This window comes from Primulina tabacum, chromosome 15 (assembly GCF_025594145.1).
Source record: "Primulina tabacum isolate GXHZ01 chromosome 15, ASM2559414v2, whole genome shotgun sequence".
Taxonomy (NCBI): domain Eukaryota; kingdom Viridiplantae; phylum Streptophyta; class Magnoliopsida; order Lamiales; family Gesneriaceae; genus Primulina; species Primulina tabacum.
Genome location: NC_134564.1, coordinates 23,023,193 through 23,035,956, shown reverse-complemented (window position 1 = coordinate 23,035,956; position 12,764 = coordinate 23,023,193). Strand labels below are relative to the sequence as shown.

The 12,764-nt window shown below is 39.8% G+C and overlaps 1 protein-coding gene across 2 annotated transcripts; it reads right to left on the bottom strand.

Annotated features, from left to right (window-relative positions):
* Positions 1 to 8,365: 8,365 nt before the first annotated feature.
* LOC142527408 (uncharacterized) lies at positions 8,366 to 12,526 on the bottom strand. Of its 2 annotated transcripts, none has more exons than XM_075632193.1 (6): positions 11,991 to 12,526; positions 11,763 to 11,908; positions 10,033 to 10,204; positions 9,414 to 9,512; positions 8,892 to 8,974; positions 8,366 to 8,807 (listed from the first exon to the last, which is right to left on the bottom strand). In XM_075632193.1, exons 1-6 carry the CDS (start codon positions 12,402 to 12,404, stop codon positions 8,675 to 8,677), a joined length of 1,047 nt encoding a protein of 348 aa, XP_075488308.1. In that variant the 5' UTR covers positions 12,405 to 12,526; the 3' UTR covers positions 8,366 to 8,674. The 2 variants fall into 2 exon arrangements, with proteins under 2 accessions (XP_075488308.1, XP_075488309.1); XM_075632194.1 differs by having other exon boundaries at positions 10,033 to 10,201.
* Positions 12,527 to 12,764: the final 238 nt, after the last annotated feature.

Below are 12,764 nucleotides of genomic sequence, written 5' to 3'. Positions count from 1 at the left end.
ATTGATGTGGCATACATGACATTGAGATTGAGATATCGATGTATAAAATAATGTTTTGTTAACACACATCATTTTATGCATACATCGATACATGACATGCACGTTGAGCTATAATCCTTGGATACCTTGATATGATTGGATTGGATTCCGGGGTTTGTGAACACAATCGCTATGCCGATATTATATGACACGCAAAGCATAGACAATTGTGGCCCCATATGATTGGATATGAGATTTGGGATTTGATGGCGCTTTGCCGACACTATCATACGAGTATCCCATATTGGCCGGTGTGCCAGCTCGAGCATTGATTTGATAGCGATTCGTTTGATTCTTACATGTGCTCAGTGGATGGGCATTTGACCTGATATCTCCACGACATACATGCATTGCATACCATATATCATTGGTTAGATATCTGTGGTATATATGATTGGTTGTTCCATACGGATCTTTGCTCACCCCCAAGGAGGGCTGTTGTTGTCTTTGTGTGTGGACAATGGCAGGTACTCCAGGATATCAGGAGACCGGAGAGGGTACTTCTGGAGGGAGCCACAGCTTGGGCTGAGATTTTATGTTTATGTCTTGTTCCCAGTATATATGTATATGTATCTATATACCGGGGCATGTCCCGAGAATATGAGTTGTTTGTATGTGATTGGCTTCGATTACGTGTGGGCGTGTTTTATAATTTGAGATTAAATACTATTTTAGTATTCAAATTATAGAAGAGATATTTTGGGCTCATTGTAAAGAAATTTTAAACTCGTTTTCCGCTGTAATTAATTAACCCTAATCAGATTGTGATGTAATAACGATTAGGAGCTAAGGGCCCCACACTAGATGGTCCTGTTTTATATACTTATGTTGTTTCTGGATTGCCTACCAGCTACGCAGAGGCAGTGGAACGAGCCAAGGCAGCCGAGGCTGGACTTAGGCGGGGAGGTCCATAGTATACTCCTCCACCTCCGGTGTCAGCTCAGCAGCCTACTTTGCGGCCGAGAGGTAAGAAGTTCAAGAAGACTGGTTCTGTTTCTTCGTCTTCTTCGAGCTCTAGTGGATCACAGAAAGGGGGTCCTGTGATTGCACCCTATTGTAGCCATTGTGGGGGTAAACATACTATCGATCAGTGTCGAGGTATGTTTGGTACTTGTTATCAATGTGGGCAGTAAGGCCATTTCTCTCGAGTATGTCCGAACAGGGGTACGACTTTTTCTCAACCCCAGACAAGATTTAGAGGTGGCCCTGGTATGATGAGACCTGCTGTTCCTGTTCCATCTTTTCAGCAGTCGAGTGTCCCACGATATCGAGGACCGGGTGGTCAGAGTGCCCAAGTTCCTCCTCAAGTGAGAGTGTATGTCATGACTGAGGATCAGGCGAGAAAAGCTCCTGGAGGAGTGATTGCAGGTATTTGCACGCTTTGCGATTATTCTGCACGTGTTTTATTTGATACAGGAGCATCTCATTCATTCATATCTCATGCATTTGTTGCATCTCACGATATTGAGTGTACCCCGTTGTATGATACTTTGTCGATAGCCACGTCAGTAGGGAAGATTATTTTGTCTGAGCAAGTTGTGCATAATTGTGTATTGATATATGAGGATAATGTGGTATCTCTGAATTTGATTGTCCTCCCAATGCACGACTTTGATTGTATTGTTGGCATGGATATCTTGACAACGAATCGAGCTACTGTGGATTGCTTTCATGGAGTAGTTCGATTTCGACCGATTGATGGACCCAAGTGGAATTTTTATGGCAAGGGTTCCCAAGCCAAAATTCCATTGGTATCTTCCTTGGAAATGTCCCGATTGTTGACTAGCGGAGATGAGGGTTATCTTATCTACGCTATTGATATTTTGAAGATGGAGCCTTCTTTATCTGAGATTCCTGTTGCGAAAGAATTCTCGGATGTATTTTCCGATGAGATTCCCGATTTTCCTCCTCATCGAGAAGTTGAGTTTAGTATTGATCTTGTGCCGGGGACTGCGCCTATTTCTAAAGATCCCTATCGCATGGCACCTCTGGAATTGAAAGAATTGAAAGAACAATTACAGGATCTTCTCGATAAGGGATATATTCGACCGAGTGTATCACCTTGGGGAGCTCCAGTTTTATTTGTTCGAAAGAAAGATGGTACGATGCGGATGTGTATCGATTATAGGCAACTGAATCGGGCTACTGTGAAGAACAAGTACCCACTTCCTCGTATTGATGATTTATTTGATCAGCTTCTGGGTACTTTTGTATACTCGGAGATTGATCTTCGTTCTGGGTATCATCAAGTACGTGTTCGAGACAAAGATATGCCCAAAACTGATTTTCGTACGAGGTATGGCCACTATGAATTCTTGGTTATGCCTTTTGGTCTTACGAATGCTCCTGCTATCTTTATGGATTTAATGAATCGGGTCTTCCGAGATTACCTTGACCGATTCGTTATCGTCTTTATTGATGATATTCTTGTGTATTCGAAATCGAAAAAGGAGCATGCTGAACATCTGAGACTGGTACTTCAAACTCTTCGTACTAGTCATTTATATGCTAAATTGTCTAAATGTGAATTTCTGGATGGACAAAGTGGTATTTTTAGGCCACGTCATTTCGAAACATGGCATATCTGTTGATCCTTCGAAGGTCGAAGCTGTGTTGAATTGGCCAAGACCTACGAATGTTCCTGAGATCCGTAGCTTCATGGGTTTGGCTGGATATTATCGTCGTTTTATTGAAGGATTTTCGAAAATAGCTAAACCTATTACTCAACTGACACAAAAGAATCAGCGATTCATTTGGTCAGATGAATGTGAAGCTAGTTTTCTTGAATTGAAGACGAGATTGACCATAGCACGTGTGCTTACTATTCCCTCAGGTACCGGAGGATTTGTGGTGTGTACAGATGCGTCTGGTAAAGGTTTGGGCTGTGTTCTGATGCAACATGGCAAAGTGGTTGCTTATGCGTCTCGTCAATTGAAATCTCATGAAACACGTTATCTTGTTCATGATCTCGAATTGGCTGCCATTGTGTTTGCTTTGAAGATTTGGCGCCATTACTTGTACGGAGAAAAGTTTGTTATCTATTCGGACCATAAGAGTCTGAAATATCTCTTTTCTCAATCTGATTTGAATATGAGGCAACGCAGATGGATGGATCTCCTGAAGGATTTTGATTGTGAGATTCAATATCACCCTGGATCGGTGAATGTTACTGCGGATGCCCTTAGTCGGAAAGTTTATGATTCTGTTTTAGCCTCTGTTTGTGTCGCCAAAGTACACGAGATTATATGTACTTTTGGCTGGACTTTTCACTCGAATTGGAATTCTGTCGCTGTCTCAGCATTGCAAATTGAGCCGAATTTGATATCGAAGATAAGAAAGGCCCAACGAAGCGATGCTCAGATCCAAAAGTCGAAAGAACTTGTATCTGCTGGACATCAGTCTGGATTTCAAATTTCTTCTGATGGTTCTTTACGACTTAATGGTCGGCTGGTAGTTCCTGATGATTCTGATTTGAAATCTGCCCTTCTTCGAGAAGCTCATTGTAGTAAATACAGTATTCACCCTGGAGGTCGAAAGATGTATTTGACATTGAGACCTCAATTCTGGTGGAAACGTATGAAGAAGGACATTGCTGAGTTTATTTCGAAATGTCTTGTCTACCAGCAAGTAAAAGCCGAGAGAATGAAACCGGGGGGATTTCTCCATAGTCTTGAAATCCCAAAATGGAATTGGGAACATATTGCTATTGATTTTGTGACTCAGTTACCTCGTTCGCCCAAGGGCTGTGATGCTATTTGGGTTATTATTGATCGGCTTTCCAAATCTGTGCATTTTATTCCGTATGAACGGACTTATCCTTATAAGAGAATGACCCGTTTATACATTGAGAATGTTGTGAGACTGCATGGTGTGCCAGTCTCGATTGTATCTGATCGTGATCCCAGATTTGCTTCTAAATTCTGGGGTAGTTTTCAGGAGACGATGGGTACGCGTTTGGCTATGAGTACTGCTTATCATCCTCAAACTGATGGCCAGACCGAGCGTACGATTCAAACTTTAGAGGATATGTTGCGTGCTATTGTGATGGACTTCAGAATGGGATGGCAGGATGCCTTACCATTGGTTGAATTTTCTTATAATAATAGCTTTCAGACGAGTATCGGTATGGCACCGTTTGAAGCTCTATATGGGAGACGATGTAGATCACCGTTATTCTGGGATGAGATTGGTGAGAGACAATTGACTGGACCTGAAATGATACAGGAAATGAACGATAAGGTTCAGTTGATTCGGCAGCGGATGAAAGCTGCTCAGGATCGTCAAACGAGTTATGCGAATAAACGAAGACGACCCTTGGAATTCCAGAAAGGTGACAGAGTGTTTTTTGAAAATATCTCCCTTTAGAGGCACTGTTCGATTTGGCATGTGAGAGAAACTATCTCCTCGTTATGTTGGTCCATACGAAATTCTGGATCGAGTTTGTGATCTTGCGTATCGATTGGCATTGCCACCAGCTCTATCTGCTATTCACGAGGTGTTTCATGTTTCTATGCTGAGGAAATATGAACCGGATCCATCACATGTACTTGCACTTGATGAGATGGAACTTGATCATTCTCTTTCCTATGTCGAACAACCTGTTCGAATTATGGATAAAAAGGAAAAGATATTGAGAAATAAATCGATCCCTTTGGTTCGATTACAATGGACACGACATGGTGTGGAAGAGTCAACGTGGGAATTGGAAAGCAAGATGCGACATTCGTATCCGCATTTGTTTGATGCTAGTCCATCTGTTCCATTGTATTCGATGTATTCTGATCTTTTTTCTGATTTTAGTTTTGATATGTACTATAACTGGTGACATATGTATGTTTGCCAATGTTATGTATATAGAGATGTTTGAGATTTCGATGACGAAATCTTTAAGAAGGGGAGAAATGTAAGGTGTATCGTATTATCGTAAATCCTATATGATTATTGATAATTCATGAATTTGATAGGTGATTATACATTTGATGTATATTATGACAATGAAATTGAGAAAATGAATATTGAATATGAATTGACGTTGTAAGAGCTCGAGTGGAGAGGCCGGACGCCAATTTAGTACAAACATAAATATTTGTACAGAACGTGTGGCGCCCGGGCGGTAGAAAGTGACCGCCCGAGCGCCAGGGTATATGAAAATTGTGTTCGGGCAGAGCACTTCGCGCCCGAGCGGTAGTTTATGACCGCCCGAGCGCGAAGCAAGGGGCATTTGGACATAACATGCCGCGCCCGAGCGGTAGTTTGTGACCGCCCGAGCGCGGTACAAGTGAAAGCCGGGGGCAGAATGTCTCGCGTTCGGGCGCGAAAATTCTACCGCCCGAACGCGAGAGCGGTGGAGATAAGAATCAGATTTTTGTTTGTTTCTTCTTCATTTCTTCACCGTAGTTTCGAGAGGAAAGTTCGAGATTTCGATTTCTTCCGTCCAAATCGACTTCGAAACGCTGTCTAAACGCGAAACAAATTATATATTTGTGATCGTCGCGTTGAGGGCTTCTGACTGAGGTAATTTTCTTCTAGTTCCAGCAGTTCTAAATATCAAAGTGCTGGAATAGCATGTATTTGAAGTTGAATTTCTGATATGTGATAGAATAACCGATAAGAAACTCATATTCGAAGTCGAAATTGAATTATGATATGAATTTGATTTGATATGAATTTTTGAAGTTTCAAATGATATTTGAAACTCATATTAATGATTTTGGAGTATGTTATTGATGGGAATGAGTATGTTATTGATGTAGATAAAGTGTAATATCAATATCTTTAGGCTACATCAACTGGAAACGAAGAATTGAGGTATGTTGCGACCGGGTAACATACGACAAGTATCTGTATTATATGATATATGTCGGATTGATTTGATTGATTGGAATGAGATTATGTGTCTATATGCCTTATTTGTTGATTGATGTGGCATACATGACATTGAGATTGAGATATCGATGTATAAAATTAATGTTTTGTTAACACACATCATTTTATGCATACATCGATACATGACATGCACGTTGAGCTATAATCCTTGGATACCTTGATATGATTGGATTGGATTCCGGGGTTTGTGAACACAATCGCTATGCCGATATTATATGACCCGCAAAGCATAGACAATTGTGGCCCCATATGATTGGATATGAGATTTGGGATTTGATGGCGCTTTGCCGACACTATCATACGAGTATCCCATATTGGCCGGTGTGTCCAGCTCGAGCATTGATTTGATAGCGATTCGTTTGATTCTTACATGTGCTCAGTGGATGGGCATTTGACCTGATATCTCCACGACATACATGCATTGCATACCATATATCATTGGTTAGACTATCTGTGGTATATATGATTGGTTGTTCCATACGGATCTTTGCTCACCCCCAAGGGGGGCTGTTGTTGTCTTTGTGTGTGGACAATGGCAGGTACTCCAGGATATCAAGGAGACCGGAGAGGGTACTTCTGGAGGGAGCCACAGCTTGGGCTGAGGTTTTATGTTTATGTCTTGTTCCCAGTATATATGTATATGTATCTATATACCGAGGCATGTCCCGAGGATATGAGTTGTTTGTATGTGATTGGCTTCGATTATGTGTGGGCGTGTTTTATGATTTGGGATTAAATACTATTTTTAGTATTCAAATTATAGAAGAGATATTTTGGGCTCATTGTAAAGAAATTTTAAACTCGTTTTTCTCTGTAATTAGTTAACCCTAATCAAAGTGCATTGTAATAACGATTAGGAGCTAAGGGCCCCACAGCCGAACCAGACAGGCCCTAGCTGACCCTACTGGATCCCTAACCGAACCCCTTAGACCCTACTGGACCAGCCTTACAGCAGCTAGCACTTGCAACCATAAAGTCGTGCCCTTCAAGCTTGCGCGACCCAACCTAGCCTCCCATGCCCTATCCCTTGCACCAGCCATCCTTTAGCCTATCTAGGACCATGACTCGACCCTCTAGGGACCTCTGGACGTGACCTAAGAGAAGCCCACAACCTGCCCCTTCAAGCCATCAAAAACCGAAACCCTAGTCTTGTAAAACCCAAATTTTCGTTCAGCATGTTACCCTACCTTGTCCGGCCTTTATCCATGCCCCTATAGACCCTTAAACATACTGAAAAACATCACTTCCTATAGCCCTATCATGGCATCCCCTTTGTGTATCACAAACATAAAATTAAAAACATAAAAACTCATGTTTTGCCATAAAATCGAAAAAAAAAAGTGAATCATGTTTTCATGCACACATGTATTAACACATATAATATGATATGAACGATGAGTGAAGGAATATTTAGGCGTGTCTTTTCATATTTAACGTACGAAAAACAATCTTTGACGCAAGGGACGTTGGTAGAGAGACGGGGAAGAAACGTGCTGCATTTTTTAGCCACAAAACCGACGAGAATTCCTTCAAAACGTGTGTGTGGCCGTGTGTGTGGTAAGGAGAAAGTCCTAGTATTTTTTAGGCTTGGTGTGCGTGTGTTTTATGTTATAGTTTAGGGTTTCGGACACTTGTTTTTAAATAAAATACTTGGGTAGGGATTTAGGCCCAATAACATAGGTATACTAGGCCCATAAGATAGTAGTTAAAATATTTCGTTTACGATAGCTTTCGAAAATATTAGCCAAGTTCTTAAAAAGTTCCTATTTTCATCAAAAATTGATTACCGGTTTAAAATACGATTCGACGCGTAAAAACGTCTTAAAATTTGCCATTTTCGAACATAACACATTAAATATACTATATATATTAAATAATTAAAAATAATCATTTGATAAAAATATTTTCTTTTTACGGTCCCCAATCTTCGTTCCTCAATCGCTTCTTGAATAACCTTCAAAACATAGTTTTATGCATTCTAATAGAAAGCCATATTTTAAACATGTAAACATGTCTATCATATTCAATAAATACAATTAAAATAATTTAACTAGTCATTTTCATTTTTCCTAGATTTACATGCAGTTGGATTACGTTATCGCATTTTGAACCTTACAAAAGCAGTTGATTCATCTAAAAATCTGTTTAGAATATACGATACACTTTCTAATGAGTTTCACCGTCTCACGTTATCAAGCAGATGTCATGGTACCTTTAATATTCAATGGTTTCATCTTTGCAGCTTGCATGAGTATACAGATAAAATAAATACTACAATTAGATACATTAATAAAATATTATTAAAATAAAAATTATTTTATATAAGAGTCAATAAAACTACTCTAACAATTGTGTCCCCTCGATTGATAGACGACTTGATAATAAACCCACATCTTCTCCCAGTGCATCATAATTGAAGCCAATTTTTGGAACACCCCCAAAAACAAATAATCACAAGTGAATAAAAGCTAGAAAGGTCCGCAAATCTGTCTAAATAAAACAAGATTCTAGTTTTACAACTGTAATTGTTACATTTTTGAGCATATATGATTCATTTTTTACCATGGTTTTTCTAGCAGAATGTAGTATGGGACTACGAGGATAGCTGCAGCATGTCGCCTTCTTCGGCTTCGTCTCTCGGATTACAAAAATAAAGTTCCAGGTAATTTCTTGATGATACAGATTTGTATCTCAGCTGTCCTACAGAGCTTCTTTTTCTAATCCAGACCGTAAAAAGAAAACTTTCGAATCACACATCATCTACTGAAGCCCCTTCTAATGAGGTTGAAGCTACTGGTAATGATGGTCGTAGGAGAAGATATAGGGCCGGACCCAAGAATGGAATTAGCGATAAAGGAAGCAGCCACGAGCGTTTGCCATCCCTAAAAGATCGATCATATATATCATTCTCATAACGGGGCTGGGGGCCGAATAATAATGAGTAATCGTTGAAACAGAAATCTCACCACTTTCGAGCAGTCATGTCATTGTAGACCCAGAAGGGGGCGAATGCTGATAGCAAAGAAAAATCGATTCCGGTAATATGAATCTGGATAACAAGGCTATCAGTTCAAATTATCCGATCTTCGAGAAAATTTGCATCGAAATAACCGCAAAATGATGAACCGGGGCCTAATCTAACTGGTAAATCATTCATTTAAGAACTTTAATAAAACTTATCAGTCTTCCTTTTGCCGTGCTTAATTGGTTCGCATAAACATCTTGATTTCTGACTTATTCGCAATATGATCCTTACAAAGCACAAGGCCAGAATCCTCGTGAAGATGCATTAGTTTGAAATTGCATATACAAAATATATCTGTATTTTGGCTAGGTGAGACTTGATTCACGTGTAGACATACCACATATATAAAATAATCAGTGCATGAAAATTCAGTTTTCCTCGATACATTTCATATTTATATCGTGATATTCGATCCAGTTATCCTCCTAATCTAAAAGTATCCAGCAAGAGAGAAAATACTCACAAATTTGCTTCCTCGGAAGTATTGGTAAAATTCTTTCCACACATCCCCTCCAGATAACATTGCATAAACTATGATAGCCAGCCCTGCAGTAAATGTAAGCTGATATGCAATAATTCAGGCAACATATTTCCCAAGATATTAAGAAATTCGGGTGCAAACCAAGAGATAACACAGACTACCATTTTTCCCAAGAAATTAATAAAATTGGGCATAAAAACGAAAAATAACAGATCAGAAACAATTTTACTTTTAAAATGTAATAGGATTATCATACAAAGATGATTGGTTGAGCAGAAATTTATTTTGATTCAATTTTTAAGAAAAACTTCAGACATGACAGTCTACTTCATCAAGAGAGTGTCAAGAGGTATTTACTGCATCGTAAAATCAAATGCAATGTTAACCAACTTTTTTCAGCACAATCGAAACAAATCTTAAAGTTTCAAACAATGTAAAAACCATCATGGCTATCAAAGTGTTTGTTTTCATTCGGTTGGTCGAGAGTATGAACTTCTTACCCATTATGATAAAGACTGTTTATAAGACTTGATTGAAACATTACAAAGATTCCACATGCTAACATAAAAGAAAAATTCTCCTAGATTAAGAATCTCCTCACCCCAGCAGTCAACTTTGATTCCAAGAAATTCAGAGGCCATCTCCTTATCTCAGATTCTTCAACTTCTGGAGCTGGTGGTCTCCACAGAACAAAATAAGGGATTAAGAGATATGCACCTCCAAAACATGAAAGTATGAGAAACGGCCATAGAGGAATCTTGCTTCTTGAGCTGCTGAAAACGAACAATACCAATAGTCAATATACTTGTACCTTTATTCCTCGACATTGCTGTTATAATAAAAACTATAGCTAATTCGAGTAGGCAGTAGCTGTACAATAGTTCAAACATGTTCGATAATTGTTTCGCATACAGAGCAAGGAGAGAATAGGCAACCAATTCTTGCTTCCAAACACCTTTTTATTCCCATGAGACAGAGATAAAAAGTTTCACCAACTAATGGTGGCCCTGTTACATGATACTAACTAACAAAACCAGTGTTTTAAAAAGCGTTGCAGTCGTCCACCGCCCCGATTTTTAAAAATACAGTTGCTTTGGACTCTGTTAAAAAAATCGATCGCTAGACTACCTAGTAGCTGCCTAGGCGGCTCAAAATCCGTCTAGGCGACCGCCTCACTGTACCAAGACAGGTATTTCCAGCGTGCTTATGTCCTCCCTCACACACACCCCAGAAAACTTGTCAAGGGATCACTATACCATAATTGCCCCAAGTCAAGCACGCTTAACCTTAGAATTCTTATATGATGAGCTACCGAAAAGAAGATGCATCTTCTTGATATAAATAGTACCAGTCAAATCTTTTATGCTCTCCTTAACTGCACTGTCTCATTCCTGAACAGTTTTGAAATCTCTCTCATTCCGGTGCGAGATCGGTTCATTCATCTTCCCTTCGCCTAGAAGCCTGCCAGGAGCCTCTCATTGTCAGTGGAACCTCGTGGCAACGGCGATCGCCCCCCGCCCTCTTCGGCCCCGGCATCACATGCCCACCAGCTTTCGCTTGGTTTGTCCCCAAACCACATCATACTAGGAGAGATCGGCTCTGATACCAACTAAAATGCCCCATATTCGACGATTGTCCTCACTGTAGCAAGACGGGTCTTTCCAGCGTGATCATGTCCACACTCACACACATCCCAAGAAACTTCTCATGGGTCACCCATCCCATAATTGCCCCAAGTCAAGCACGCTTAACATTAAAGTTCTTATATGATGAGCTACCGAAAAGAATATGCACCTTCTTGATATGAGTAGTACCAATCAAATCTTTTAAACCCTCCACAACTGTACAGTCCCATATCTGAACAGTTTTGGAATCTCTCTCATTCCGGTGCGAGATTGGTTCATTCATGTTCTCTTCGCCTAGAAGCCTTCCAGGAGCAGCTCATTGTCCGTGCAACCTCGTGGCACCGACGATTACCCCGCTCTCTTCGGCCCCGGGCCTGAATATATCGTTGATTTTGTATTTGAATCAAATATAGAAGAATTATCGGATAAATATGGTAGAGGGTGGGTGACGGTCCGCCTAGAACTTTTTAGAAGCCCGGACAAAAGATAAAAAAGTTTAACAAAAAACGAATCAATTCCACTCCATTCTCTAGATTTATAACAGATAAGAATGGAAGAGAAAAAATCCCAAGCATCATAGATTCTTTCTTCGAAAAGTTGCCCGAAAAAATGCTTTCCATTTTTATGAACTTGAAGAACAGAGATAGATATCCACACAACCTTGATTCTACTAGCAGCATTGGAAGAAAAGTTTTGGATAGAGTACCTTCTAGCAGTAGGAAGGAGAAGCATACTATAAACCAAAGGCCACAGTCCCATAATATACCATAAAGCTACTAAAACTTCATTCATTTTGAACCCATCATCGCCTTCCAAATTCAACAGCTTTTTCAAGAAATAAGAATCCGTCGCCTAAAATTTGTTCAAAATCAAAATATTATAGAATCAGACTGATGCCCAAAATAAAGATGAAACAAAAACAACGCAATTGTACCGGAGTTTGGTTAGGAGCGAGGAAGAAGACATAGTACATTAGGCCACCCCAGAAAGCAAAGAGCAGAAACGACGTCGTCCAATCCCTATCCTCCCCACTTCCATTACCACCGTCCCGATTTTCAACTCTATCAACAAGATTCTCATTTTCTTCCCCCTCCGAAGAAGAAACAAGAGATGGGTCCGGTGGAATCTTAGTGTTGGATGAGCTCTGGCATGTGTGGAGGCGACCCTTTTTCCGCAGCTTCTCCCTGTGAAGAAAAGAAGAGATTCTGGAGATATTTTCGCTGTTTTTCAAATTGGAACACAGAAAGGATGAGGTTCTCAGATAAGTTGGAGATTTTGAAAGAAAAGAATTGGGTTTGAATGGCAGAGTAGAGAAGTTGCAAGAGATAATATTGGTACTCGCAATCATCCTTCTTCGTGTTTCTTCTTCTTAAGATACCGGAAATTTGGAAAGAGAGTGCTTTGAGAGAAGAAAATGGAAACGCTTGTCCGATTTGATCATGTCGTATTGTGTGGACTCTCAAGAAAACTTTAATTTCCATAAAACATATTTATTGCCGAAAATAAAATGAATTTATTGGTACAAATATTAAAATCAAAATAAAAATTTAGTGAAAAAGTTCACCTTTGGGGAAAACCTCTCTTTAGGTTGTGTTTGGTAGCCTTGATGAAGACTGGATTGCTAAATTATCCAGCTTTATCCCTTATTTGGCTGGATTTTATTTAGTCATTCAATAACCAAAGAGTCCATGAAAATGTAGTGATTAGG